This window comes from Elgaria multicarinata, chromosome 22, assembly GCF_023053635.1.
Source record: "Elgaria multicarinata webbii isolate HBS135686 ecotype San Diego chromosome 22, rElgMul1.1.pri, whole genome shotgun sequence".
NCBI lineage: Eukaryota > Metazoa > Chordata > Lepidosauria > Squamata > Anguidae > Elgaria > Elgaria multicarinata.
This window is the reverse complement of record NC_086192.1, coordinates 2,536,503-2,560,853: the sequence shown is the minus strand read 5'-3', so window position 1 is coordinate 2,560,853 and position 24,351 is coordinate 2,536,503. Positions and strand designations below refer to the sequence as shown.

The window sequence follows — 24,351 nt, the reverse complement described above, 5'->3', positions numbered from 1 at the left end:
GAGCGATTCAAAAGGCAGCTAATAAGCAGCCCGGGGAGGCTTAGTGGGGGCAGTGTGCCAGGCAGAAGGCACACATTCTATTCCGTGTTCATTATCTATTCAATTCCATGCTGCCTTCTGCAGGCTGCCACTGCCAAAGGGAGATGCCGAGGGGGCCCCTATCGCCAGGAAACAAGCACCACAACCGCCATTCAACTTCCTGTATCACTTCAAGCTCTGCTGCAACACATGCAGGTAGAAAGCTAGCACTTCAGGGGGAAAGGGGGGTTGCCAAGCCTTCTCCCTGACATGCCCCTTTTTTCCAATTTCTGATGTAGTACAGCATCCCAGTTCTACTGTTATTTATTTTAAGTATTTTTTATCCCACTTCTGAGCCAAGCAGTCAGGAAAAGAAGGCAGTCCCTGCCCCCACAGGCTTCAAATCTAAAAAGCCACAGCACGCAAGGAAGAAGGTAAGTGGAGGGAAGAGGAAAATGCCCAACGCCCTGCTCCTACGGTCTTAGCATGGGCTACACCATGTGATATTCCCACTCGCCCACCTCGCCCTAACTCTATTGCTCAGCTCCAGCTTTCTAAACTCTGGACCGTGCCGTATTTAGCTTTCGAGGAAGGGCACCGCCAGGTGGCCCTCGGACTTTGCACGAGAAAGGGAGAGACGCGCCAGCGCTGAGAAACCAGCGCCATTGCCTGGAGGAAGCGTGTTTGCAGAGGGATTAGTCACGCCGTCAACACCCGGGTGAGAGCAGCTAACCCTCCCATGCTACCTCCCGAAGCAGGTACGGAAAGACGATGCTGACATTCAGTCTGTGGTTGCTGGTCTGTTTTCTGACCCTACGGATCTCATCCCTGCAAGGTTGCCTGCCCTCCGGCCCGACTGATCCGACGGGGAGAGAGAGAGAGAGAGAGAGTGCCCGAGACGAGCAATCGATAGATTTGGCTGGGCAGATCAATACGTAAAATCCATCAGCCCCAAAGAGACCATGCATGGCTCACCCCGCGAGACCCCGGCCTCCAAAGCTGCCCATGCGCCCATTTATTTTCAGCCACGCGATCACATCACAAAGGCAGGGCGGTGGAAATGCCCACGAAATGTAGACAGGGACACAAGACACGGTCCTCAAAAGACACACATGCCACAGATTTACAGCAGAGTTATGTAGTGTTTCCTTTTCAGCTTGGCGTCATTCCACCCACCACTCACCCCCAAGGTAGCAATGAGAAAGCCAGAGAGACTTAGTAAGGGCAGCATGCCAGGCAGAAGAGCCCAGTTGTTAGGAGTTAATGTTAAGCTGTGACTAGCCATACAAGCCTCTCCTGAAAGAGACGCATATAAACTACGGTTGCTCCTAAAAATAAGCAGCCAAATTCTGCAACTTGAAAGAAAGGAAGAAAGAAAGCTTGGTTCCACCACCTGTGTAAAGTCTGCAAACTGCAGAAATCCCCTCGCTTCAGGTTGATTCAACAATGCAACTGTTTTGCAAAACAATATTTTTCTTTTTCTAGTTCAAGGGCACAGAGCTATTCAGGTCACAGCAGCTGTGCTCCTTGCTCACTGGAAATCTGATCCGACCACTCCTCCAGCTTCTAAAATTTCACTAGGCTCTGCCCACACACTTTCTAGTATTTCGTCACCATCATTAAGGACTAGAAGCTTGATCCTTTCTCTCTCGTTTGGAATGACAGCCAAAATTCTTAAAAAGCTGGATTCTGCAGACGATACCACGTGCCGTGGCTCCCCCCCACCCTGCCCCGCTCCTTGCTGGTTTTGTGAAACAGCTACACAACCCTTCTGAACAGTTGGGTGTCCCTGCCCGGCCAAAGTCGAAGTCGAAGGGTAGAATTATGGAGGCTTCTCAGTTCAGGCCAAAGGTCCATTACATTTTAGTCCGATATCCTGTTTCCAACGGGGCCCAGAAAGCCAGATGTGAGCTGGATACATGAAAGACACGGAAGCCCAGAGAGAAACACGCAGAAGCGGAAACACGAACACAGAAATATAAATGCAGGAAAAACACACAGAGAAACACTAAAACACACACAAGCAAACACACACAGGGAGGAACACAAACATACAAACAAACACAGACACAGAGAAACACACAGAAATATCAATGCAGAAACACACACACACAGAGAAATACAAACACACAGAGAAACACAAGTACATACACAGAATGCACAGAAATGTAAACGCAGAGAAATATAAACACACTGAAAGAGGAACACAAATACCCCAAACCACACGCAGGGGCTCAGAAGCCGGGCATCAGTGGCGACATCTCTCCCCTGTCCGGGAGGTATTTATTTATTTATTTATTTATTACATTTCTATACTACCCAATAGCCGAAGCTCTCTGGGCGGTTCACAAAAATTAAAACCATCATAAAACAACCAACAGGTTAAAAGCACAAATACAAAATACAGTATAAAAAGCACAACCAGGATGAAACCACGCAGCAAAACTGATATAAGATTAAAATACAGAGTTAGAACAGTAAAATTTAAATTTAAGTTAAAATTAAGTGTTAAAATACTGAGAGAATAAAAAGGTCTTCAGCTGGCGACGAAAGGAGTACAGTGTAGGTGCCAGGCGGACCTCTCTGGGGAGCTCATTCCACAGCCGGGGTGCCACAGCGGAGAAAGCCCTCCTCCTAGTAGCCACCTGCCTCACTTCCTTTGGCAGGGGCTCACGGAGAAGGGCCCCTGAGGATGACCTTAGGGTCCAAGCAGTTCCATATGGGAGGAGGCGTTCCTTCAGATAGCCTGGCTCCAAACCGTTTAGGGCTTTAAATGTCAATACCAGCACTTTGAATCGGGCCCGGACCTGGACTGGCAGCCAATGAAGCTGGAAAAGGACTGGTGTGATGTGGTCTCATCGGCCAGTCCCTGTTAGTAAACGGGCTGCCCAGCTGAAGCTTCTGGACCGTTTTCAAAGGCAGCCCCACGTATAACGCATTGCAGTAATCCAAACGAGAGGTTATCAGAGCATGGATAACTGTAGCTAGGCTATCTCTGTCCAGATAAGGGCGCAGTTGGTATATCAGCCTGAGCTGATAAAAGGTGCTCTTTGCCACTGAGTTCACCTGTGCCTCAGGTGACAGCTCTGGATCCAAGAGCACCCCCAAACTACGGACCCGATCCTTTAGGGAGAGTGCAACCCCGTCCAGGACAGGGCAAACATCACCTCGCCAGACAGATGAACCACCCGCTAACAGTACCTCCGTCTTGTCTGGATTAAGTTTCAGTTTGTTAGCCCTCATCCAGTCCATTACCGTGCCCAGGCACTGGTTCAGAACAGCCACTGCCTCACCTGGGTTTGATGAAAAGGAAAGGTAGAGCTGGGTATCATCCGCATATTGATGACACCTCAGTCCACATCTCCAGATAACCTCCCCCAGCGGCTTCATGTATATGTTAAACAGCATAGGGGATAAGATAGAGCCCTGTGGAACCCCATAGCTTAGGAGCCACGGCACAGAGCAATAATCCCCCAGCACCACCTTCTGGAATCGGCCATCCAAGTAGGAGCGGAACCACTGCAACGCAGTACCTCCAACTCCCAGCTCAGACAACCTATCCAGAAGGATACCATGGTCGATGGTATCGAAGGCCGCTGAGAGGTCCAGGAGAACCAACAGGGTCGCACTCCCCCTGTCTCTCTCCCGGCAGAGGTCATCCCACAGGGCGACCAAGGCAGTACACTGCCTTTGAACATGGAGGCTCTATTGATCTAAGGTGGAGTGGTTTGCATAGGCCCGCCACAGCACGGGTCGCTTGTCCTGACCTGGAGTGCAGGTGAAGAGATTCTTCCGTAGGGAGGCTACAAGAAAGAGGGTGGAGAAACCGCCCCGGGGAGGAATGTTGCCCAGAGGGTGGTGCTGATAGCTGTGGTGTGTGTGTGTGTGAGAGAGAGAGAGGGAGGGGGGACAGATACACAGACTCTGCTCTGGCTGGCTAAAACTTTCCTGAAGTGAATGTAATCGCGGGCAGATAAGGATCGCCGATAATTTGCCTGGCTTTTATCTGCAAGGCCCCAAATCGAAAAGTTGAGAGACAGACAGGATTTGTGCAACGCAGAGTCCGGTTGGACTTCAAAGAAAGAGCCGTGTGGGTGGGGAAGGGATTAACGCGCTTCTCTGAGTCCCCGATTCAGTTCGATCCAACGAACCAGCAAGCAATAATCCCCAAAGCTTTTCACCGACTAAAATAAGAGGCCCAAACGGTGCAATCCTGCATATATTCACTCAGGCGTTCGTCCTATTGGGGTTTGCTCCCAAGTTTAATTGTGCACAAGACTGCAGTTTAAATCATCAAGTCCTACAATCCTATGCATGTTTACACAGAAGAAAAAGTCCTGCAACTCTCAGCATTCCCCAGCCAGCACAACTGCCCACAGGCTTAGGATCTAAAAAAGTCACGACATGCAAGGAAAAAGACATGGGGAAGGCGGGGGGGGGGGGGGGAATCAGTAGACTTTTCACAGGGAATGTCTCTCATCTCCTGGACCGGGGGTGGGGGAGAGGGGGATATTGGGGAACAGTCCAACAGTTGCCGGTCGTATCCTGCGTCCCTTGCACCATCTTCTTGGGTTAAGCAAGATGAGACATGTTAAGAGTGGGGAGATTCGAACCTGGGTCTCTCTCCCCTGTTCTAGAAACCCACCACACCGACCGTGATACTGCACTTCTGAGTTACATTCATCACAACGCTTTTCCGTCCGCGGAGACGGCAATCCTCTTTAAATATGACATTTTGACAGCTGAGCGGTGACGCCGTCAAGCCCAGCCCGCCTGCCCCTGAAACCGGTGGGAACACGCTGGATGGACGCTTCTCCCCACCACCACCCCCTAAAGGGGAGGCATTCTCTGACATTTCCAGGAGTCCTGGATCCAGTTGGCACCCTCTTCAGTTTTGAGTCCCGCTGGAGAAAACAATTAGCAGGGTTGAGCCTTGCCTGTCGAAAAAACAAATCTCAGTGCCAGCAAATTAATCATTGCCCACACCACTCCCACAGAAGCCATTACATCAGGCTGAACTACGCCATGGAAGCAGAGAGCCGGGAGTGCCGCCCCGGGACGCGAAACACCAGGCTGCAGGCGACCCGGACTGCAGGGACAGGCCCCAGGAGAGATGAAACGCAAGGCTGCCGATGTCGGAGAGAGTTGCAGAGACTGTTCTGGTGCGACAGGAAACAAGCCCCGGATTTTCTCTTCAAGGCCGGGGCATCGCTCTGGGAAAGTCTCTTCACAGCCGTGGGCAGGAGACATTTCCTTATTCAAAAGGGCAGCCCGCAGGCCATTGCAGGTTAAAGCAGATGAACACTTCTGATCAGACCACGTTCTCGTGTGGGTCAAAAGGGAGCAATTCCCTGCCTGATACAGTCTGGGATGGATGCATTTCTGTTTCTTATACGGGCTGCTCTGCTTTGAGCTTTTCCAATGAGGATCTTTTCGTGTGTGAGACTACAACTCCCATCATCCCCAGCTGGGGACGATGGGAGTCGCGTTCCCTGCCAACACACCTGGAGAGCGCCCGGCTGGGGAAGCTTTTAAGTCACGGTTGAATCAAAAATCAAAAGCGAGCGTGCAGCGGGTTCCTTCCTATTTCCCACTTTCTTCTTCTACCTCATTCCCGGTTCGGTATTCAAAACCCGAATAAAGAAATGAACGTTATTTATTTATTTATTTCATTTATATACCGCCCCATAGCCGAAGCTCTCTGGGCGGTTTACAAAAGTCAAAAACAGTGAACATTAAAAACCAACATACAGAAATTAAAAGAATAAAAAGAGCAGTATCCATTTAAAACAACTATTCTGGGATCAGTTAAAAAAACTCAGCATATGTTGTTATGCCTGGGAGAAGAGAAAAGTCTTGACCTGGCGCCAAAAAGATAAGTAGGTGGGTGCCAGGCGAGCCTCGTTGCGGAGATCATTCCATAATTGGGGGGCCACCACCGAGAAGGCCCTCTCCCTTGTTGCCATCCTCTGAGCTTCCCTCAGAGTAGGCACTGGGAAGAGGACCTTAGATGTTGAGTGTAGTGTACGGGTAGATGCATGTCGGGAGAGGCGTTCCGTCAGGTATTGTGGTCCCAAGCCGTTACGCAACCCTTGGCCTGTGCGGGCAACACACCTTACTCGAAGCAAAAGTGTTTTGCGCAAAGAAAGTTATAACCGGGTGATAAATAACCAGGTGATTATATTAAGCGATGTACAAGTAATAACAATGACACACAACAATTCAGAGCCAGTCTGTTGTAGTGGTTAGAGTGTTGGACTGGATCACGGGAGATCCGGGTTCTAGTCCCCACTCGGCCATGAAGCTCACTGGGTAACTTTGGGCTAGTCACTGACTCTCAGACTCACTTGGACTCAATGGCCTTATAGGTCCCTTCCAACTCTACTATTCTATGATTCTACTTCGCAGGGTTGTTGTGAAGGTAAAATGGAAATTAGGCGGACTGTATAAGCCGCCTTGGGCTCTTTGCAAGAGGGGGGAAAGTGGTATATAAATGTAATAAAAATTAATTAAAACCAATTTAATAATAATAATAATAATATACACCACTGGCTATGGAAGTTAAAGAACTACGGCAAAAAGAAAAGGTCACAATTATTCCGTTAGTCACATCAAAAAAACGAAACCTACAGAAACCTATGAAAACGCTTCTACACCAACCTCCAGAAAGCAGGCATGCTTAAAACACACTCAGCGGTCGGGGAATTCCTGAATCAGTAAAAGACGGCCCATGACCTGGCAAAGCCTGTCATGCCCCGCTTGAAAAAACGCCATGAGCGAGATGATGATGATGATGATGATAATAATAATGATAATGATAATAATAATAATAATTCAAATAAACACCATAAACCTTTAGGGTGCTTAAATGAACCCTAACCCCGCCAAAAATCAATAGGACTTACTTTGGAGAAAATACGTTTAAGATGCAAAATACATTGCTCTTTCTCTTTCAGAAACCTGACATGGGTTGGGTGTGTGTGCACGTGGAATAAAACTCCATGCTTTGCCCTCCCTCAAAGTTCATTTTATATCTATCTATCTATCTATCTATCTATACACACACACACACACACACACACACACACACACTTATTTTTCTGGTCCCATCACCGGCTGACCCCACAGAAGAATCGATTTCCTCTTAGCGCCTGCCAAGGTTTTCCCAATGAGCAGCTCCATGCCATTAATGGACACTGATGAAAAAGGATGGAGAAAACTCGGCCTCTATTGCTTTATGGGAGCAAGAAAGAACGACCCGCTGCAGCCGCAGCCTTGGGGCACGGAAGTCTGGGGCCCCACCCCTGCCCAAGGTCACCCAGAAATCAGAGTCACACCCATCAGTGGAAGCACCCTCTCCCCTCGAGATTAAAATCAGAGTCACGCTTCGCCCTTACAGCCGGAAAGGTTTAGATTTTGGCTGCTAAGCACACACGCTCTGTGAGGAGTGAGCCCCTCTGCTTCTGTGTGAGTTCCTGTTCCAGATGGAACGGAACCTAGAGCAGTGTCTCGTGCAGAGAAGCGACATTTTGAGAGGGAAGGGTTCTGCTGGAGTAGCTTTCCCCGAAACCGGCGCCCTTCAAATGTGTCAGACTCCAACTCCCATCCTCCAGAAGCTGGCACAGGAGACGGGTGCGTGAAAGGCGGACACACAATCGCCACCCTGGAGCGGGAAAAGTCCTAACCTTGCAAATTTCATTCACGGCCCTCCTTCGCAATCTTTTAGATTAGGCAGGACAATGGAGAGCCCTGGTTGGGGTGGTGGACGGCGGGGGAGAAAGTCCCGTTATCAGCTTTCCGGGGTCACTGTGCCTCTACCCTCCTCCCAACACAATCTGCTCTCGGAGTCCCTTTCATCGGCTATTCGGAGGAATAAGCCGAATAAAACAGTTCCGTGACGAGCACTCTTGTGTAGCATGCCCTTGGCCGTGATACACTGATCCGCTCCCACTCCGGTTTCCCATTTCCCCTCCACATTGGGCTGTATGGAGTTTCTCTCTCCCCCCCCCCCACCCCAAGTATTTTTGTACTTTTCTGACCCTTGGGTTCCCCTCGAGACTTCTGATAACAACCTTCTCGTCTGCGGGTGGCAAACTATCCATCGGTCGCTCCAGTTATTCACTTGAGCCCTATTAAGCCTTTTGCGATTTTTAACGTCCTCGTACTTTGCTATCTGCAGTGTTGTGTTCATAGTTTTGGTTTGCCGTTCTATGGCTCTTTGGGGATTTATCGTAACCACAAAGCCCCTGGGGACATCAGCTCGTTGGGGCTGTATATACACAATGACACCCCCAGAAAGATCTGCGCTTACGGAACGAGTTCACTGCTAGGATGTGGGATTTAACCTCTCTCTCTCTCTCTCTCTCTCTCTCTCTCTGGTCCTTCCAGAAACGCACACCAAATACCCTCGGTCCTGTAGAAATAAGATACACAACTTCTCTTCTGTCGAGGAAACTTGCAAGGTAACCACTGAAGGAGTAGGACAAATGATCTGGGTTCCCTGCTTTCCTTATAGAAAGTCCCGGATTCAATTCCTGCTACCTCCAGTTTAAAATAAAGGATCAGTTTGCAGGGAATGGGGGCGGGGGGGGGGCGGAATCTCTTCTTCTTCTGAGACAGGAAGCAGGCATGTTTGAGCAAGACCGACAGACAGACAGTTTCACCTTGCATAAGGCAGTTTCCAAGGTTGGGAGAAGAATCACCACCCTCTTGCTGGTTTTCTCTCCCTCCCAATCCATCCTCTGAATTTTTCTTGGATTAGCAGACAAGAAGTCGTGCAGACGGAAGTGGTGTATGGAATCACAGCCTAAGAAACTGTCCATAAATGGGGTGGAGGGAATTGCTGACGCTCCTGAGTCAACTGTGGGATATATTTGGGGAAGATCAACGCAACGTCTCCCTGCTCGGCTAGATAAGAAAGGTGAATGACTTTTGGTTTGGGTTCTGTGCTGGGGTCTGGGGTGGGTTTTTCGGCTCTCGTCTCCCCTCACCACAGATACCACATGGGTTGGCTCACTTACAAGAGCCACCTGGGGAACTGATGTTGTAAACACTGCCTTCAAGGGACCATCCTGCAAATGTTAAAAGGGAAACGAGGCTACGCGTGTCCCAAGGCACTGGGATGGGAAATGCTGGAGTTGAGGGTGCTGAGTTTCCCCCCACCCCCAGACAGACAATTCCTGACTCACATCGTTAGGATGCTACATTTGCTACTCACATCCTGTTACAAAAAAGCCCCGGGAAATTTTGTACTTTCTCTTGCATGTCAGTCCAGCTCATCAGACGAGGCAGGGCCAGAAAATTTCACTCACTCCCACTGCACACACAATAAACTCTTGGGGATGGCTTGTTCCATTCCCGGACACACACACACACACACACACACACACACAGAGGCATGCACACAAAAAGGAGGCCATAAAACGCAGAAGCAGGAAAGGTAGAGAAAAGCAGGAGTGCACTGAACGCGGGGAAGCCCACGGTGTTGGGAGGAAACGGAAGAGGTCTGCAACAGCCCCGAAGCTTCGGACTACAACTCCCATCCAATTTGGAGTGCCCGAAGCTTTGGAGTGCAACTCCCATCCGCCCCAGCCAGCAGGCCAAGGATGGGAGTTGCAGTCCAAAGGACAGGGAAGGCGAATTAAGGGCATGCACCCGGCTGGGTCAGATTCGAAGCCGATTCGTAATGGGTAAAACTGATGTGAGAACATTGCAGGCTGTTTGAACAAGGGAGGGGACATGAAGGCTGCTATCCTAGGTACATTTAGACGGGGGGGGGGGGGAAGCCCTGCAATTGTGGGCCTTTTTTCTTTAAGGTTGCGTTTGGGGATTGTCATTTTTGTGAACCGCCCAGGCTGCTTTGGCTTTGGGGCGATAACGAAATGAAATAAAGATGAAATGAAATGAAATGGCCGCTGAAGGCTCTGGCAGGTACACACGGGTGTAGAGAGGCCCAAATTTGGCCCTTTGGGGATATCCACGTGGCCCTCTATCATTCCCCAAATGGACACCCCCCTGTGACTGTCCCTAGCCTTTTCCTGCCAAGTACCGGTCGTTTGCTGGCTGCCTGGCTTAGATGCCTTCCGTCAAGAACTAGGCAGAGCTAGGTCTCTCCATGGCCACAATGGCTAAATTGAACCTCCACTGACAGAGGCAGTGTACCTCGGTAATGCGAGATTGTGGGGACAGGGGAGAAATCGTTTACCCCTTCACGCTCAAGAGGATCTGGTGGGACACTAACGGGGGTGTGCGGAACCAAATGTTGGGCAAGGTAGGCTTAAGCAAGGCTGTCTTCTGCTGTCTTTTTGAGACACCTTTAGACAAAAAAACGTCCGGCAGCTGGACACGGAACGAGAAATGATGCTGAACACGCACACGCCCTGATCCGGCGATCTCAGTTGGTGCCTCACCCTGACCAGCTGCAAATGCTCACATTCCAAGGACCAGCAAAACCCGTCACAGGTATTTCCCGAGGGTGTGGAGAAAGCTGAGGCATTGGCTTTTGAGAACTCGCCTCAGGCGATTCCCCCTCCGGCGGGAGGCGATCTGCATCAGCTTTCGCAGTTTTCTGGCGTGACATGCCGGGGAGGGTCAGGTGGCAAGAGGCAGCCCAGAGCCATCACAGCAACGAGCTCCTTCCCAGCCTTCTGCACATGTTTGCTAAGAGGGTAAAAATTTGGCGAGGAAAAGCCCATAAGCGGGCTTCGTTGCTGGGTATGTCACAGGAGCTTAGAGTCGAAAGGGGGCGTCGAGGTCATTTAGTCCAACCCCACAGTCCAAGGCATGCTTGGCCATGCAGGGTGCAGCTAGAGGTGGCTGGGGGAAGCTGGGACTTGCAATTCCTATGCATCTGGAGGACACCAGACTGGGAAAGGCTAAGCTACATTCTAACCTTGGCTTCAGAGAAGGAGATCCCATCACCTCCCGAAGCAGCCTGCCCCACCGCGGAAAAACCTTTGCTGTAATGTTTGCCCCAAATCCGTTCCCCAGCCATTTCCACCCACCGGTTCGAGTCCCTGCCCGGCACAGGCAAAACGTCTGGACTCAGGAACTTGGAAACAGATCCAACCTCCTTATTGGAACCTCTTTGTGATGGGGGAGGGAGGATGAGGCCTACCTAGCCCTCTCCTCAAGTCCTTCAGATAAAACTCAGCACCATCTAGAATAAGCTTGCCCTGACGGCCAGACTATCTCCACATCCCAGATGCTTGAGGACTAGTGACACAGGGCGCGTCAGAGCTCCCGGAGGCCTAAGGCTGGCCTCTGTTTGGAAACAGGGCACTGGTTCTGGGAAGACCTTTGGCCCCATCCCGCAAGGGCCCATCTTAATACGCCGGCCGAAAGATAAAAGCTGGGAATGGCATTTTTATGAAGGACAGATAAAGACCGTGGAACGGAGAAGAGAAACCACGACAAAGCCACGGTGGTTGAGGGCAGAGGCAAAGCGAGTGAGCTGAGGTGACCCCAGGGTAAATCTCACTTGATCTTGCTCGGTGAAAGAAACCTTGTTCTGATCAGACTTTGCACCCCTTTGCCTCCCCCATCTGTAATAACAGAGCTAACACTAGCCTACCTTGCAAGGTCGTTGTTGGCAGTGAAAGGATTACTGAGATAAAACAACAGGGCTAGCACTAGCCTACCTTGCAAGTAACCCTGAAAAGGATTACAGGGATAAAATAAAGGGGATGACACTAGCCTACCTTGCAAGGTTGTTGTTGACACTGAAAGGATTACTGAGATAAAACAACAGGGCTAACAGCACTAGCCTACCTTCCAAGGTTATTGTTGGCACTGAAAGGACCGCCAGATTAAAGCAACAGGCCTGGCAACACTAGCCTACTTTACAAGGTCGTCGCTGGTGCTGAAAGGAATTGTGGAGATAAAAATACGTGAAGCAATTTTGAGCAATTCTCAGGAAAGCGCTGGAGAAATAGTATTTCAGCAGCCCACACTCAAAACAGGTGGAGGGCGGGCCTTCTTAAAACTTCCGTCAATTAGTCCAGAATTTGCACACACAGAAAGAGATGCTTGTTTCTTTAATATCCCTTATTCGTGAGAGTAATTTGTGAAACCGCCATTTTGGAAAGCCATACCCGAGTTTTCTTGCACGCGGTTTACACCTTCCGCCTCTCCTCTCCCTTACCCCGCATCAAAATACCGCAGAACATTTCTTGAGCGCCGTCCCCGCGCGAACAAAGTCCTTAAAGGGTTTCTTTGTGTGTGACAACCACCCTGTGAGGCAGGCTGTGCGTGGCTGGATCCCTGGCAACTCACGAAATGGAGAGGGGCCGGGACAGAGTGAAAACGGGCCTGTGGAAAGAGTCGCGGATGGAAAATGCAGAGAGAAAAAGTATTTGGTGCCAGCAAGCCTAGTGGGTTTGCTTTTATAGAAGTTGCGATCTTGAAACGAGTGAAGGCATTTTACACACGCATTGCGATGCCTGTGGAGGCATTTTACACACGCATTCGCAAGTCCCAAACCGCTAAAGGCCTTAGGATTGGCGCCGTTCTTGCAGGGATAGAATTTTTGTTTTGGATGGCCTCCCTCTTCCGGGCCAAGGGGACCTTCTCTGAGTTACGTTTCCTATTGACCTCTAAAACTCCAAGGCTGCGTTTCATTACTTTTATATGGGATGAGGCCAGAGAGAGATCGAGATCATGTCATTAAGACCCCCTTCCCCCCAAAGCTGCCACTTTCACAGTAAAACAGAGCAGCGGTTGCAAAGATGAGGCTATCCAAGGGAGAGAATCGTTCCACGAGGGGTGTTCAGCTCGTGGGAACTCATTTCACAAAAAATAAACTGGATGACCACAGGATTGCTTATCAAGTGCAAAAATTCCTATTTCCCTGAGGTTTCCCCACCTGGGGAAGGACCCCTAATGTACACTTGCTGCTGGGGAACATGGGCGGGTAGGTTACACCGCTAAGTTCACGTCTTGCTGGTGGATTTCCCAGGGGTGCAGCCGGTTGGCCACAGCAGGGCTTTTCTTAGGTTCAATTTATTCCAGCAATTTCCGACATGGAGGCCTCAGTATATGGACCCTCCGCCAGAATCGTCCCACCCCAAAGGAACCGCAGCTGCAAAGGAGACAGGCATGCCGTTGTTCAACGTAGCGTGGGTCATGCCCCCCAGATGCTTGCTGGCGTGTCCGTGAACAGCAAGCAAAGGCCGTTTCCCCCTCTGCTCTTAGGGACGCGGGAGAACCCGCAAAGAGAGGCACGGCCCCTCCTGTCTCCGCCCGGCTTTCCCCGCCGAAGCTGTTTAGCATGCAGAGCGGGGGCCTCCCACGCGGAGGACAATGGTGGCGGGGGAGACGGGCACAAAAGACAAGCGCGGCATCGCTGTGCCGAAAAGCCTGGCAACGGTTCCCAAGGGGGCCTGTTCCGAAAGGCCAAACACCGCTGCCAGGGATGGGAGCGTGGCCGAAGGTGGCACCCGCTGGGAGAGACGGGCACGAGGCACCCCGGGATTGCGGAGGCCGCGCCAGTCCCCCCCCGGTGACGAGCCCTGGGCCATGACCGTGATAGGCGCCCCCACTTGCCTCCAGGAGCACCGCTGGTTGCCAGCGTGCCCCCCCCCCCCGGTTCATGTAAACTCTGCCCTTCTTGTCCACATTTTTCGCCACCAAACAAGCAGTGAAATATCTCCAGACGGCACCTTAGCCCAGGCGTCCCCGATCACGGTGCCCAGCAGATGTTTTGTACTATAACATCCAGCGGTCATGACCTTTGGCCACACTAGCCAGGGCTGATAGGAGCTGGAATCCAAAACACCCGCAGAACACCAGGTTCGGGGAAGTCTCCCTCGCCTCCTTTTTCGGGGGCCGTCCTGGAGCGCGTCACCTTTCGGGGAACACCGCCGTCCCGTCCCTGGTGCCCCTGGGATCGTACTGCCAAACTGGAGACTGTCTCAACTCCCGGGGAACGCCCTTCTCTTCCAATAAGAGTCCCCCGCAGATTCTTTTCTTGTGTCTCCCACAAAGAGCGACCTGAGCCCGGGCCGAAGAATTTCGTTCAGTAAAAGTTTGCCGTTCGCGAATGCGGTTTTCAAGGTGTTTGGGCCCCAGGCGGGCTCCTGTGCACCCTGGCGCAGTGCCGGATCTGGGACGGCCAAGCACGGACCGCCGGGACGGTGGCCAGCAGCCTCTCCCCGTAGCCACGGAAGGCGGGGCTCCGTCCCCTCAACACCTGCCGAGGAGGCCTGTCGGAGCCGAACTCAACTGCTCTGGCAACCATCCCCCCCCCCCGCCACCGCTGCCCGCCACAGACCTGGCTCCGGTTCCTCGGCTCTCGCTGGCTGGTTGCCCATCTTGGACGCCTCTCTACGGCCCCTTCATCCCTCGCTGGGGGGTGGCAAACAGCGGCGGCGGGGACGGAGCTCCCGTCCTGCAGCCTAAGAGACCTGGGAGCTGCTCACTCCGAGGCTGCCGGCCCCGAAGGGGAGGGCGGGAGGCAGCTTGTTCCTGCTGCTACGCCTCCAAGGCCCTCCCGGCCGGCCGGCCGGCCCTCCTCCTTCATTACAATGAGGCCGGCTCCGGCATGGCACTGCAGGCAGCAGCTGCTGGAATAAAAGAGCAGAGAAGGTGACTCACAGGGAAGGGGGACGCCCACAGGCAGCTGGAGCCATTGCAGGGGAAGCCGAGACAGAGGAGGAGGAGGAGGAGGAGGAGGAGGAGGAAGGCCGGCGGCGCAGGTGATGCCCTGACTTCGGAACAGCACCAGGCCTCAGGGCAAAACAGCCAAGGCCGAAGCCCAAACGGGCTAGTGTGGATTTTAAAGCGAATTAATACAGGGTCAAATCCAACCTACATAGAGTAGACCCATGGAAACGAAGGGGGCTTAAGTTGGTCGCGACTCACTGAAGTCCCGTTCATTTCAATGGGTCTACCCTGAGTAGGATGGACGGTGGATTTTGGCCACAGTGCCAGGAGCGTGCCTACCGCTTTCCAGAGGGCAGGTCCCTGCCCCAAGGAGAATACAGATCAAAATTAAATATAGAGGAAGGGGTTAAAAAAAAAAAAACAAGAGGGAAATCTGAAATCTTTTCAAGAAGGGGCAGCTAGGCTCAATGACAGGCTAAGTTATGACAGAGTGTGGGAACCCCACTGTAAATAATAACAACTATAATTATAGTTATTGTTGTTGATAATAAAGCTGCCGTTTTTGTGGGCAAATAGCTGCAGTTCAAGATAAATAAATTTAACAACAGCATTGTAGTATTTAATTTTCTAAAATAAAACTTGTATGTTGCCTGTCAGTAATCAAATTAGGGTTGATCCTATGCATGTTCAGACAAAAGAAATAAGTCCTATAACTCCCAGCATACTCCAGCCATCAACCACTTTTTTTCTGCTTAAACATGCACAGGATGGTAGGACTTTTTTCTGTCTAAACATGCACAGGGTTGTAGGACTTTTTTCTGTCTAAACATGCACAGGGTTGTAGGACTTTTTTCTGTCTAAACATACACAGGAGGGATTAATTTTTGCAGAGGGGCTTTGCATGCAGAAGGTCCCAGGTTCGAGTCCCAGCACCTCCAGGCAGGGCTAGGAAAGAATCCGGCCTGAAACCCTGGAGAACCATTGCTGCCAGTCAGTGTCGACAATACTGGGCTAGATTGAGCAGGGGGCTTGGACGTGATGGCCTCATAGGGGCCCCTTCCAACTCAACTATTTGATGATTCTATGACCCTGGGTTTGACTCGCTAGAAGGCCGCTTCCTCTGTTCCTATTTAAGTCAGGCCTTTATTCAGAACAATGAGGACTGGGGACTTAGCTAATTTTGAGCTAAGGCAGCTTGAGTCCTAGGACGGCCGCAGCAACGTCTCGCAGCTGCTGGCGAGATGGAAGGGAGCTCAAAATCAAGGTATTGGTGGTGGTATGCCTGTTCAAGATGGACACTGCAAATAAAGGACTCGCCATCCCACCCACACCCACCCCTCAAAGGTCCCCCCGAAATGGGCATCTCTGTGGACCTCTCTTTGCTTTCAGCGCCTCTTTCCCCAGCGGAATTTGGGAAATTATCTTAACATGTTGAGTAAACCAAAACCTTAGGACTCCAGCAGGTGTTCCTATTTCACCTCCTCCACACACACACATACACAAGTGAATCCTCACGGCTGGCCGGGATCTCCACCGGGCAAACGCTACACGCCAACACGGCAGAGGTTTGGGAAAGGCCCAGCTGAAGGAGAGAACAGCTTCCCTGCAACATTTCAGGACCTCTCTGTTATTCTAATTTTCATGTAATGTAATTACTCCATCCATCGAGGCAGCCCAGCCTGGTTCCCTGGAGGGCACCCGGCGTCAAGTGATGAAAGACGATATTAAAAACCCGGTGCCCGAAACTAACAAATGGAGGAGGCATGAAAAACGCCCTTGTTTTTTTTTTGTTGTGAAAGGGTGCGCAGCACGCTGTTTCCAAAGCGGAGCACCTTTTGGAAAGCGGAACTAAATTTAGCGATTTATTGGCAGCATTTTTAACCTCGCTCTTCAGCCAAAAAAAGAAAGGGGAAGAACACACACACACACACACACACACACACACACACACACACGGAAAAGACACGACACTAAAGGAAAGGGGAGGAGGAGGGAGGAGGAAAGACTGCTACTAGCTTAACATGGCTTCAAGAAGGGGGAGCAGGCAAAAACATTGAAAAGCTGCTTTTTACAGGTCAAACTATTGGTCTGTCTAGACTGGCAGCGGCTCTCCGGAGTTTCATCCAGGGGTCACTCCCATTATTAGCTCCTAATCATTTTTGAACTGGAGCTGTTCAGGTTCGAACAGGGGGCCTTCTGCGTGCGAAGCAGGGGCCCTACTGCCAAGCTATGGTCCTTTCCTTTTCAAAACAGTCCTCATGGTCCCAAGGAGGCTGGTTTAAATCAAAGCAAAGGGAGTAGCTCTGTAGTGAGTCAGGGGAGTAGCTCTGTAGTGAGTTCATTTAGCCCAATGTGGTTTTCCCTCTGACTCTCCGGAAAAGAAAGGCCTTTTCTCTGCTAACTGATCTTTTTTTATTATTGGAGGTGCCGGAATTTGAACCCAGGACCCTCCGTGTGCAAAGCAAGGGCCCGCCGCTGAACTGGGGGCTTCCTCACTTCGCGGAGAGGAGAGGCCCAGGGACGGCACCTGGTCACAATGGCTAGCACAGAACCGCGGTGCTCAGAGGCCTCACTAGCCGAAGAGAGAGGTTATTCTCCCCCCACTGCCTTGCGGCTCCCCAGAAGCATCAGGCAGATGGCGGCGGGCTAGCTAAGCCCGAAGACCCGGAGTCAAGAAAACAAGACGTCAGCCACCGGTTTCTCTGCCCCCTGCCCTCTGGCAGAGACAGCACCAAGGGTTGGCATCAGCCATGGGCCCGTACCACAGCAGGGACTCCTTCACATCAGCCCCCTGGAGCGGCTCCTCCTCTTCCTCATGGCAGCCTGCTTGTCCACCTGCCTCTCGCTCTGGCCCAGGCAACAGAGGTGGTGTGAGAAGGAGCAGCAGCAGCAGTGGACGCCGCGGCCTCCTGGCTCCCTGCCGGTCAAGCAAGCCAGCGGCAGCCGTGATGAGGAAAAGGAGGAGAGGCGCCTGTTAGTGCCAGTGGGATTGAGAAAGCAAACCCACCGAGGGCATCTTGTCAAAGAGCCCCCCTAAAACCTAGAGCCGGCACGGGGAGCATGGGGCCTCCCAGGTGTTGCTGGACTTCAGTTCCCATCATCCCCAGCCAGCTAGGGTCACCAGCAAGGCCGACAGCTGAGAATCACGGTTTCTTCTAGTAAACTTCCCGCCATGGTTATGAAGCAAAACAGCTCCCTTTTGAAAGTGTGACACCCCCACAGGAAAATCCCACACGGATCTCAGCCCCTGGAAGACTCCCTGCTCCAACCCTGGCCTCCTGAGCAGATGCCCCCACCCCCGCCGGCATGTCGTAAGAAAAGAATGAGGGGCGATGCAGCCAGAGCAAAAAGGTTGCAGATTCTCCACACCGGTGCCTGTTGCGGGTGGGGGCGAGTGAACGAGAACCACCCACCCAGGACTGCTGGAGCCTGGCCTTCAAAGGGAATTTTTGACTTTGCTTCAGGCCTAATTGGGGGCCTGTTTGCATTTTACGGGGAAATTCAGTGGCTAATTAAATTGGGGTGCAGGAGGCATCCTGGTTTTATGATTGTTGTTTGCCTTCCAATATTAATAATAATAATAATAATAATAATAATAATAATCACCATCAATAATAATAATAATAACCAGCTGCAAAAATAATTCACCAACAACTGGCCATCAAATTCAACCTCATCAATCAACCTACACCATATTATACATACTCACCCGAAAAAAAACTTGAAAAATACAGATCATAAAATATACTGGGACAGAACAATTCATTTGGACAAAGACCTTGCAATCAACCAGACATAACAGTTATGGACAAAAAAGAAAAACACACCCACCTCATTGACATAGCAATACCTAATGACAAAAATGCTGTAGAAAAGGGAGAGACCATGAAAGTTAAAGAACTATGTCAACAGGAAAGGGATACATTTATTCCATTAGTTACATCAGTCACAGACATCAAATCAAAAAACTATACAGAAAACTTCCAGAAACTGGCCCTACCAAAATACATCCACACCAACATCCAGAAGGCAGTCATGCTTAAAACATGCTCAATAGCCAGGAAATTCCTGAATCTGTAAAAGACAACATGACTTCACAGCAGCAGCAGCAGCAGCAATAACAATAACAATAAAATATAATATAATCTCTCTTGGTCAAATGTAGGCAGTGCTAACCTCAATCTGGATTTGTTTTTAGAAAAGTTATTGTTGGAAAAGAAAGAATGCACCAAGGTCGAACGCTCCCCCGGGCGCAACCCTTCCCTGCATCTGCGCGAGTGACCTTGAGCGCCGCTCTCTGCTCCTGGTGTCACGGACCGTAACTAACAGACGCTGCTCCTCCGTGTACGGTCTCAGCACGCAAAGCTGTCATGGAGAGGTCAGCACCCCCCCCACCCCCAGGCGGCCCCCTCTTTGACTTGCTCAGGGCGCAACGTAATAAATTGACAGTGCCTTCAAAGGCGGGATTATTTATTCTATGCATTGTTTTCAAATAATCAGTTGCAATTACCATTAGTAATAATAATAATAATAATGATTAAGAACGTTTAATCATTAACAGCCATCCCGGCAGGCTGCACTAAGGAGACAGGAGGGAGAGCAGAGCCATTCTACCAGCCCTGCCAAAACAATTCATTTTTCCCCCCTCTGCCCTCCTCATCCCCTTTTTCCTCGTGTGTCATGACTTTTGAGAATGGATGCCTGTGGGCAGGGGGCCGTCTTGTTCCACTGACTGCACGCCAACCTTTTTGGCTGAGGAGCGACAGGAATAAAAACCTTCGAATAAATAATTCAAAATATCGTCAGGGAATGATGGAAATTGCAATCCAACACCTCCAGAGGACACCCGGCTGGGGAAAGCCGGTGCAGACAGACGGGGAGTTTTCTCTCTTGCTGTCAAGGGCCGGCTGCATTTATTCCAGCAGAGAGGGGGCGCTTGGCAAACACACACAGGAACGCGCCGTGCTTCCTTTGCAAGGGACCAGCGCACACGACCTGGAGCAAAACATTTGAACATGCTGCAAGCGAGCCCTCTTGGAGCGTGTCCGCCTGCAAAAATGGACCGGGAAGCTTCTTGCGGCTGCATGGGAGTGGGGTGGAGGGAGAGTGCGTCCACACGGTCAGTTAATCTGGATTTCGCCCCCCCCCCCCACCCCTGCTCCACCCCAAAAGGCACCTATGCATCCATTTACACATTGAGGCTTGCTGTCGGCACCCTCTAGCGGTCGATCCGCGCCAATGATCGGAAGGGGAAGGGGAAAAGCGCAGGAAAACCGGACAGATAAGGAGTTCAGATTCAAACCCTGCTAAAAACAAACAAATACACGGCTTCTTGCTCTCCAAGCAAAAGGAAGCGCCAGGGGAGAACAGGACATTCTAGCTTTAATACCAGCTGTCCTCCAACCTGGCGACTCCCTAGATGTTTTCGACTACAATTCCCAGCAGCCCCAGCCAGCACGGCCAAGGAACGTCCAAAACATGGGGGGGGGGGGGCACCAGGTCGGGGGAAGGTCAGGCTAGAGGTGCTCAGGTCAAACCCCGCATGGTTCTATGGCCTGCCTTAAAATTCAGGAAAACGTCGGAACGTACATAGCCCAACAGGAAGGGATGAGAAAAGCAAGGAGGCAGGGGCCGGATCCAGGCCTCCAGTTTGCTTTTGGGGAATGCCAACCCAAACCACAGGCTAAGAGAGAGAGAGAGAGAGAGAGAGCGCACTGCTACAAAGCAAGAAGCCACAAGAGGGGTCTCAAACCCCTGCAATGCCAGTTATAACGTCTTTTCAGAAATGCCCCAGCCAGCTCATTGCCTAGAGCTTTCCAAACGCTTCACCCCCACCTTCATGATGCCATCGGACTTATTTCAAAAGCCATCCTGCATGTGATAGGGTCAGACCTCTCGCATGGCGATCTGTCCTTTTCCCTGCTGCGTGGGAGCAAGAGGGAGAAAGAGAGAGAGAAAAGGGGGGAGGCAGAGAGAGGGGGGGAGTGAAGTGGGGTACTGGAAAGAGTGACAGCGAGAAGAGGGGGTGCTAGAAGAAGAGAGAAAAGTGAGTGAGTGACAGACAGAGAGAGAGAGAGAGAGAGAGAGAGAGAGAGAGAGAGAGAGAGAGAGAGAGAGAGAGAAGGGGTGCCAGAAAGAGTAAAAAAGAGAAAAGGGTGCCACAAGAAGAAGAAGAGAGAAAGGGGTACCAGAAAAAAAGGGAGAGAAGGGGGTGAGAAAGGGTGACAGCAAGAAAGGGGGTGCCAGAAAAGAAAAGGGAGAAAGAAAGGTGAGTGCCAGGGGGAGAGAGAGAGAGAGAGAGAGAGAGAGAAGGGGGTGCCAGAAAGAGAAGACCCTTCTGTGACTGAATTCCTGGAGAGCTGCTCCCAGGAAGAAGAGACAACATTGGGCTAGAAGGACGAATCACCCGACATGCATAAAGGCAGCTTTCTTTGCTCCTCACTAGGCCCCTGCTGCCCATCTCAGGGCTCCGGGGGCCATGCTAAATCAGTCCCTGCTCAAGGCTCCAGCTGCTAACTTCAACTGTACTTTCTACTGTGATTTTTCAACAACAACAAGGTTTTGGTTTTCCCAGTGGAAAAAAGACTGGAGCAACCAGCACTCGGGCGCGTCCCTACCTGTGCTCGGCCGCAGCCGGTTCTCGGCCAGCTCCGAGATGGCCCCCGTCGTGATGGTCTTCTTCAGCCGGGAGCCCCCCATGGTTGCGCCGACCCCCGGCTTTGTCAGCATGTCTTCACTGCTGGCTCTCTTCAGCTGCAAGAGAGGGAAGAGTGTTAGAGACCTCGGGAGTTGGTACATGTGCCAACCAAATAGCAGGGCCTTCTTGGTTGTGGCATCGCTCCAAAAAAGGAGAACTTCTGGTCCCCTTCATGTTTTACAGGAGCATCAAGGCTGATTGGCTTTCAAAAGCCTCCTCAGCCTTTGCTCGGGCTTTTCATAAGCAAATGGTGCCTCTCTTTGACATGCAGAACAGCCCTAAAAAAACGTTACATGGAAGTAAGCCCCATCGACTTCAATGGGATTGCCATCTTAATTTGATTTATATTTTAAAGCTTGGTGTTGTTGTTGTTGTTGTTGTTAAAAAAATGTAGCATCATTTCAACATTTGTTGTACATCTGGAGAAAGGCAACTCGCCAGAGTTCTAAAACTAGTCCCGTTAATATCGAACTCAAGCGGTGAGTGCCGATGGTGTAATCATCAAAGCAGAGCCTCCGAGAAATGAGAGGGAAGCATCAGCACATTCGAGGGCAAAACCCAAAGTTCGCAGAAGTACAAAAGAACTGGGAATGATGGGGACTGTAATCCAAGACACCTGGAGGGCACCAGGTCGGGGAAGGCTGATTTACGACTTGACCTCCGCAGCAGACATGTGGGGAACTCTGATCCCAGCTTGCAAAACCGAGCCAAACCTCCCTGCGCCTGTCTCCTCTGGAGCAGCGTTCAGCCCAACAGACAGACCGCAGAGTGGAAAATTAAAAACACACTCCCGGATTTGCAGGCCCCTGCTGCAGCGCCAACATCAAACTGCTCCTCTTCATCTCTCCCACCTCCAATTTTTTTTTAAAAGTGGGATTTGGCAGCTCTCACTGGAATGCAACCATCTCTGGGAGTTTATACATCTGAAGAGGGGGGGCGGTGTTTTTGCCAAAGCTTCTGACGATCTCAACGGGGTCTTTGGGGCTTCTGGAACGAGTCCCGGGACACACGATGCTCCTTTGATGCCCGGGACATCCTCTCCTTCGCTTCACGGAGCTTTGCCTCTGACTGAGACACATGTTTAAAAAGCCACGGGCTCTTTCCGTGTCATTTTGTCACAGACAGGGATAGGCGCGTGTCCTGCGACTCCGTGCAAGCACAGAACCGAGTCCCGGGTGCGGAACTCAGCCAACGGCAAGTCGCTAGTCCTCAGGACGGGAGCCGATTATAGCCTTCTAATGTGGGGGGGGGGCACGAGGAGGGAGACTGAACAGGATGTCAACGAAAGCCGCTTATGGTAGACACTTAGAGCTGTTTTCCTTGTTATTGACAGTTTATTCGATTATCTATTTTGCATTTTCCAGTACAATGCAAACAGTAAACCTGTCTGCCAGCTCCTGCACCTCTTCCTTCTCCATGTTTTCCTGAATTTAAAGAGGAAAGTTTTCATGCCTATAAGTAAAACCTTTAAGCAAAAAATGGGACAGATAAAGGATCACATAGATATTTTTTTCTTTAAATGTATGAATAACATAAAACAAAAGGGATGCGTCGCGCACCTCTCTTTGCTGGCCTGCACTGAGAAGGAAGGGGACACCTTGCAAAGCATAAAGCAGCCTTCCAGAGAGGCTGAGGAGCAGGAGAAATGACGCAACCATGCTCAGTACGGATCCAACTCCTAAATGCGGAGATCTCGGAAATATCAACTCGCCCAGCCTCCAGAATCATCCCTCATGGCCCTTCTCTTAGTCCTGTCCTTGTGGGAGGTCAAGAGGGCAGGAATGAGAGACGGGGCCTTCTCAGTGGTGGTCCTGCGACCCCAGAACGCCTTCCCACCGGAGATCCGCCAGGCTCCCTCTCTTCAGATGGCAAAGACCTTTTCTTTATTATTCCAGTGGGCTTTTAACTAGCGACCGCCTCTTCATGTGACGCCTACTGGCATTTTAGTACAGCCGCCTTCGGATCTTTGGACATGCGGGCGTTAGCATTTTAATGGAAGCATCGTGCGACAGTTTTGCTTTACTCCGCTTTGTTTTCTCTTTTCTTGTCGGCCGCTCCAGTTGGCATTTTAAAAGAAAAGTGGGATAAGAACGGCCTACGACTACATCAAACCATGCTTTGCAAACCTGTTTCAGAACATGGATTTCATGCGCCGGGCTCAACCCCCGTTTAAAGCAGTGGCGGCCATGACCCGCACACAGCAGCAGGATGTGTGGAGAAAGGCGAACCCAGCTTCCTTCTTGCCCTGTTCAGCAACACAGGGACCCTGTGTGTGCGTGTGTCCAATTATTTAGATACCTGTGCCTCGATTTTGGCACCCTAATTCGGAAATGACCATGCTACGGCCCACCTTGCTGAGGCGAGAGTCAAATGCAAGCGAGGTGGACGACTTGGAGGCCTTCATGCCTGCTGACGCGGCGGGCGCGGGCTTCCCTCGGTCCGTCCCGTGGCTCCCCTGTTTGGACACAGCACTCCACGGCCTGGCCGTGCTCTTCATTTTTCTTTTAGACAAGGAGTCAGCCTGCAAAAAAAAGACCAGGGGAAGGAAGCATGAGAAAGGAGAAAGGAGAAGGATGCCGTTAATGGTTCCAAAAGCTTCTGGGACACCTTGTCTGCCTGTCCCAAAAAACAGGCGGAGAACATCTGGAGCTGACTTATCCAGCAGCTGGAAGAGATATGCTGGATGTTCTTTGATCTCTATCCCACACATACATACATACACACACACACACAAACATACAGAGCTGTAAAATCAAGAAGGCTCACAATGCAGTTAGTTTCCAGCCTGCCACAGTTTTAGCAAATTCCCCACCTTGGTGGCTGTCACTGTAATCTAGTACCGGAACTTGCATTTTTCCTCTGCCCTACTGATACCCTTTCCTTTTGTGTCATTCAAAGTGCTGGTACTAACATTCAAAGCCCTAAACGGCTTGGGCCAGGCTATCTGAAGGAACACTTCCTCCCATATGTACCTGCCCGGACCTTAAGATCATCAACAGGCGTCCTTCTCTGCAAGCCCCTGCCAAAGAAAGTGA

General features: G+C 51.1%; 1 protein-coding gene across 3 annotated transcripts in view; it reads right to left on the bottom strand.

The window, feature by feature from the left end:
- SPECC1 (sperm antigen with calponin homology and coiled-coil domains 1) overlaps positions 1–23,828 on the bottom strand; it is a 75,105-nt gene extending 51,277 nt beyond the window's left edge. For 2 of the 3 annotated variants that reach the window (XM_063146443.1, XM_063146446.1), the window contains exons 1-2: positions 23,667–23,828; positions 21,237–21,372 (exon numbers count right to left, since the gene is read on the bottom strand). In XM_063146443.1, coding sequence (XP_063002513.1) covers positions 21,237–21,372; positions 23,667–23,813 — 283 coding nt within the window. In that variant the 5' untranslated portion in view covers positions 23,814–23,828. Of the gene's footprint in view, positions 1–14,287; positions 14,491–21,236; positions 21,373–23,666 lie in introns of those variants that run through there. The other variant, XM_063146444.1, reaches the window with a different exon arrangement.
- Positions 23,829–24,351: the final 523 nt, after the last annotated feature.